The 6,000-nt window shown below is 41.7% G+C and overlaps 1 protein-coding gene across 1 annotated transcript in view; it reads left to right on the top strand.

Moving 5' to 3' along the window:
- The first annotated feature begins 1,408 nt into the window (after positions 1–1,408).
- The window catches only part of otud4 (OTU deubiquitinase 4), a 100,775-nt gene continuing 96,183 nt past the window's right edge, over positions 1,409–6,000 (top strand). Inside the window, exon 1 of the mRNA XM_060832916.1 lies at positions 1,409–1,737. Coding sequence (XP_060688899.1) covers positions 1,549–1,737 — 189 coding nt within the window. The 5' untranslated portion in view covers positions 1,409–1,548. The remainder of the gene's footprint in view (positions 1,738–6,000) is intronic.

Here is a 6,000-nt window from a genome sequence, read left to right as displayed (position 1 = left end):
AAATCCTCATCCACACTTCAGATTTCCCCCACACTTGACAATGCCAATTAACATTGGATTTTTCATGCTGTGTTGACTTCACCCAAATATCATCGTAATCCATTTAATGAGCCTCCATGGTTCCCTTGACTGACAAGACAAGATTTTAAATTTCTTTTTTTTGGTTCCACATTGCCATGCACATCTCTTTTCCATCTGTTCAGATGAATTGTGACACATTGAGTCATAGAGATGTACGCAAGGAAACAACAAAAAATAGTCGACCCAGCAAAGGGAGAGGCTGAATAGGCTGGGGCTGTTTTCCCTGGACTGTCGGAGGTTGAGTGGTGACCTTATAAAATCATGATGGTCATGGTTATAGTCCAACAGGTTTACTTGAAAGCACTAGTTTTTGGAGCGGTGCTCCTTCATCAGGTGGTTGGGCTATAGCCTGGTGTTGTGTGATTTTTAACTTTGTACACCCCAGTCCAACACCGGCATCTCCAAATCATGAGGGACATGGACAGGGTAAATTGATAAGGTCTTTTCCCTGGGGTGGGGAAGTCCAGAACTAGAGCACATACGTTTAGGGAAGAGAGGGGCAAGATATAAAAGACAACGTTTTCACTCAGAGGGCACTGCGTGTATGGAATGAACGGTGTGTGGAGGCTGGCACAATTACACATCCGTAATTTAAACAGTACTAACTGGCACAAAGGGAGGGGCACATCCTCCAGGAAACCCATCCCTTTCTTTACAACTTGCTCCAGCCGCTGAAAACCCTGCGTTCTGTCAATGTTGGCCAATTGTGAACCCTCCATTTTCTATTACTCCACCTTTAGGTGGGGGGAAACACCTCACATAAAGGATCTTGCTTGCCCAGGCCTCACATTTCTCTGATTTAGTCTCTGGGCACCTTAACTCCAAGACTAAGCTTGAGGTCACTTGTACCATCAGCCTGTCTGGCTTTGGGGCGAGTTTGACCCGACACTGCCAGCTTTTGTTTTGGTTGGAAGGATTTACATCAACCTGAAGGCTTCAATCGTGACATTGACCTCCCCCCATTAAAACACAATCCTATTCCAACACTTGTCCTGATGAAGGGATTTTTGCCCGAAACGTCGATTTTTTTTCCCAGCTGCTGGGATGCTGCCTGACCTGCTGTGCTTTCCCAGCACCACTCTAACCTGGACTCTGATTTTCCAGCATCTGCAGCCCCCACTTTCGCCTATCCCGACACTTGCGTTGACTTCGACGCCACTGCAAGCAACAACTTCCGGCCGTCCTCGCGGCAGCTTCCGGCCAGCGACCTGGCGACGCGCTTCGGGGCCTTGTCGTCCCCGCCTCGCCCGCCCCGGCGCCTGCGCGGTAGGGCAAGAGTGCGACGCGGGGCGACTACATCATCCAGAATGCACTCTGTCAAAACAAATGGCCGCGCGGGCAGGGTCTCCCGCTCCGGGATAGTTGGATCTCGAGCTGGGGAGCGCGGCGCTGGAGAGAGGGAGCGCGCGCGGTGAGGAGCCAGTACAACCATGTGCACCAAGAGCGGGCGCGAGGCGGCCACTTGAGATGGAGAGGGGCGGTGCTGCTCCTGCTGCTGCTGCTGGCAAAGGCAAAGGCCACCAGGCCGTGGAGCGCTGCAACAGCTCTGCTCATCCCAACGAACTTCTGCTTGATGAGTACCTGAGGAGTCAGGGTCTGTGTCGAAAGAGAATTGCTAAGGATGGATCTTGCCTCTTCAGAGCTGTTTCTGAACAGGTATGTAGCACTCCTGGGGGGGGGGGAGAAACCCCCTCATTATACATGGTTAGAATTGAATAATATTATTTGCTGCATGCAACCAAGATCTCCAAAAACAGCTCATGTTATCTCAGTTGCCTTGCGCGATCGGTTGCCACTCCTGTCTAGAAAAACATGCTGGCCACATTTTGCTTTGCGGTTCTACCCCAGACTTGATTGGTTGTGAAGCAACTCGTTGGCGATCTGTTGAGGAATTAAACACATGAACATTTTTTTTTGCTGTCATGCAGACGTGTCAGTGATATGATTGTTTGACTTTTTAATGTTTGCCACTGATCTTGAACGTAATGAAAGGGTAGTTATATTCAGGTTTTTAATCTCAGGCGTAACATGCTGTTGCTAGACTGCCTGCAAATTCTGCTCAACTTTTGCATTGTAACTGGGTGGAGGTTAGGACTTGTAATGGTGTGCCGAGGGGAAAGTCACATCTGGGACATCCAGTCAATTATTTATCTACTTAAGAAACAAGATTTAAGGATTGATAAAAAGAACAAGAGTGATAAAGGCTAAATCAGAGTCAAGTAAAGTACCAAATAGAAAGAAAAAGGATTGGGAGGCAAAGAAAAAGAGTTAAACACTAGAAGTTCATTTGTTAGTTTTGACATTTTAAAGAAATATAGCAATTGACTACACAGTGGAACAGGAATATAAAAATTGGTTACAGTACTCTTAAATCATTTTCCTTTGAGTCAGGTGATTGATGTTAAAATGTCATTACAATGAAGAAAGTTTACTGCAGTTCGACAAAATATTAATTGGACAACATCTAGAATATTGTGCAGAATTCTGGTCAGCATACACTAACAAAGATATCTTGCAGAGCCTTCTGTGGCAAGATTTACCAGCAGAAATTTTTCCATCAAGGAATGGGAAATTTGGAACCTCATGAAGTTCTTTGTGACAAACGCAATCTGTCAAATGGCAGGCTTTGAACTGCACAGAGTTGTACTTGCTTAATATGTTTGAACAATTCAGGGCCCCTGAGCAGCCAATTTCTGCTGTTGGAACAAATCCTGTATACAGTTGGAGAAGCCTCGAGTAGTGCGGAGGAATGTCCCCTGTACAGATTCGGCGGTGGATTAAATACCTTTAGTTCAGTAAATGAGGCTTAGTTTTGGGGATTTATATTTGCTGAAAAAATAAAAATCAATGTTATAAATGCTCCAAGAATTAAATAATAAACCATGGAATATAGAATGTTACAGGATGATTATGGTTAAGGTTTTGAAAGAAATTTAAAGATTGTTGAGAGCTTTCTGTTTGGCTTATTCCTTAAAATTAGGCAATGACTATTTAAGAGAAAAAAATAGGAAGGTATGTTTTCATACAAGGTATGTTAGAAATGTCAGACTTATAGCCAGTGTATTTTATAAGCTATTCCATAATGCAGTGGATTCAAAGACATTTAGTAGCTTTCATTGAAAGCAAGCATATGTTGTATGTGTATCATAGTTAGTTATGGATGTAAATAATCATTACCGAATACAATAACGCAATTAGGTTCACAATTCTGACCTAGTATAAAGGGATTTTAATCTTGTATGGTTTGGAACATGGAGCTTGAGAGGAGCAGAAAAAAGTTTCTTGAAGTCTGAAGTAACTATTCTAACATTCATCCCCCCATAATTAATATATTTCTTCTCTTGTGTACCCCATCTTGTCATGCAATTATTGACTTCAGTGTTGTAACAAATAAAGCTCTTATACGTTATCAAGGACTCATGTTGCCCAAATTCCCCAGCAGTGTTCTGGGAAGAGTTGCTATCTGATTGAGAAAAGAAAACATGTAGCTTCTGCTGCCCTGTATTTGCTTTATGTGGGAAATGAAACTGAAACCAACCTTTCAAAAAAACCGTTCAGAAGAAGAATCATACCAGACTCAAATTGTTAACTCTGTATTTTCTCTCTATCTGTTGAGTTTCTTCAGCATTCTATTTGTTACAGATTTCCAGCATTCACAGTAATTTGCTTTTGGTTGAACATAATATTGCAGCTATGCAAAGAGCAGACACAATTTCAACATCGCCATCTTTTAATTTGTAGATCACAACCCTCCCGTAATCACCACACTGGAGCTTGCCTGAGAACATTGAGCTCGTAGCTTCACTGACATTTGTGCCAAGTACATAATGATTTTATGCTATCTATTTACGGCAAAATAAATAATGTCCGTTGAAGAATACCTTGTTGCATCCTGAGCCATCCATATTTCTTCACAAAGTAAAACATTGTAATTAATGTCTCAAACATATTTAATTGAGATTTGAAATTGAGGCTTTTTGGCTTGCATTCACCAGAACTAGTTTGCAAGAAACAGACTTAGGAAAAGAGACATCATGTTATATAGCATGAAAAGAGGAAGATGATTGATTGGGCTGTGTTCGAGTGGGGATGCAGCAGGAAAAGCTAACTTAATTCTCACAAAAGGCAGGTAGTTCTGATTGGGTGTTGCTGTTGGAAAGCAGCAGAGCTTGACATGCCCAATGACCCCTTTTGGTTTTGAGAAACGTGCAACACGGACAAATTATTTTTGTTGATGTAAACCATGGTTCTGAATGTTTTTATATGTAGTTTATACCACGTGCAAATGCGTCACATTGCCAGCTGCTCAAATTGATATTGAGCTGCATCAAGCAACACATGCCATTGAGTGTTCGCAGCTAGCAGCATGCTGCTTGTACTCAACCAGCCCATGCTGGCAAGTCTCAGAAAAGTATATCTACCGTTAGAGGTGATTCTGTTATTGAACATCATTTGTTAAATAATCTGGACTGTGCTAACGGATACAGGAATATTAATTTAAGATCACTGGCTGGGCTAGCGGTGTGATACATTTGTGTGTGCTCGAACCTATGTGCATAAATACCCTGTTTTTTGTAGACACATGAATTGAGACATTATATATTTTTTCCACAAAAAAGAGATTGTGGAGGCAGTCAGATTTTTCATCTCCATGACAATATCTTGACCAATTAGAATCTACTGGCCTGGTCTAAGAATTAAGATTGACATTTTGATGTTCTTGTAGCCAAGCCAATGACTGTTTAATCAATCAGCACCCTCCCTCTTTCTGTATAAAATTATGTACATTTTTTCTAGCCTTCTAGTTCTGATAAGTGCAATTCAAAATCTTCAACTTCTAATCTTTTTTAGCATGCTTTACAGTCTGTATTACCAAATATTTAATGAATGATTTGGCAGGCAATTTTTAATACAGTTATGCAGACAAAGAGGCCCTGGCCTGGGTTTTGCATTCATCAGTAATTGTGGTTGATCTTCAAAAAAGAAATAATCCAATAAGGTTTAGGAATCTTTGTTATGAGGGTTTCAATTTTCTCAGTATTTGATTCTGGCACCAGAATTGGGGGAATACAAGGTAATAGCTATAACATGAATCAAGCAAAGCAGTTAATCACCCTGGAGGATTCTCATAGCAAGCAGAATGCATTGATTATCGTTCACATTTATGGATTTTCGAGGGTAAAATAAAGATCAAGACCAATGGCTATCAGGTCGAAGTGAAAATATGATAATCAGTTTAAAACAAATCAAATGTGAGCCAATATTTAAAATAATGTGGCAATTGAGGGTGGCGTGGTGGCACAGCGGTTAGCACTGCTGCCTCACAGCACCAGAGACCCGGGTTCAATTCCCGCCTCAGGCGACTGACTGTGTGGAGTTTGCACGTTCTCCCCATGTCTGCGTGGGTTTCCTCCGGGTGCTCCAGTTTCCTCCCACAGTCCAAAGATGTGTGGGAATTGTCCGTAGTGTTAGGTAAGGGGTAAATGTAGGGGTATGGGTGGGTTGCGCTTCGGCGGGTCGGTGTGGACTTGTTGGGCCGAAGGGCCTGTTTCCACACTGTAAGTAATCTAATCTAATTAGTTTTTCAGGGCCTGCGAGGTTGTTCAAAAGTGGATATGGCTTAGGACATCACTAAAACCGAGCTAGACCTTATTCACTAATGTGTAACTTATTTGAGGCATTTTAAGTAGCGATATTGTATTATGGAAAGGGAAATTCATATTGGTTCAAGTGATTTTCTTTGTATCTGCAGAGATTTCAATAGTGTATTCATTGACTGGATTTCACTGCTCCATTCCTTAATTAAAATGACAGTGATCAATGACAGTTTTGCCACCTTGTACAAGCGCAATATGGACTTCTGTTTTTCAATAATGTTTTTGAGTATTTTTTCAAAATACTCTGATAATGGTTTTCTAT

The sequence above is a fragment of the Hemiscyllium ocellatum genome, chromosome 1 (genome assembly GCF_020745735.1).
Source record: "Hemiscyllium ocellatum isolate sHemOce1 chromosome 1, sHemOce1.pat.X.cur, whole genome shotgun sequence".
Classification (NCBI taxonomy): Eukaryota; Metazoa; Chordata; class Chondrichthyes; order Orectolobiformes; family Hemiscylliidae; genus Hemiscyllium; species Hemiscyllium ocellatum.
This window is presented reverse-complemented; position numbering and strand designations above follow the sequence as displayed.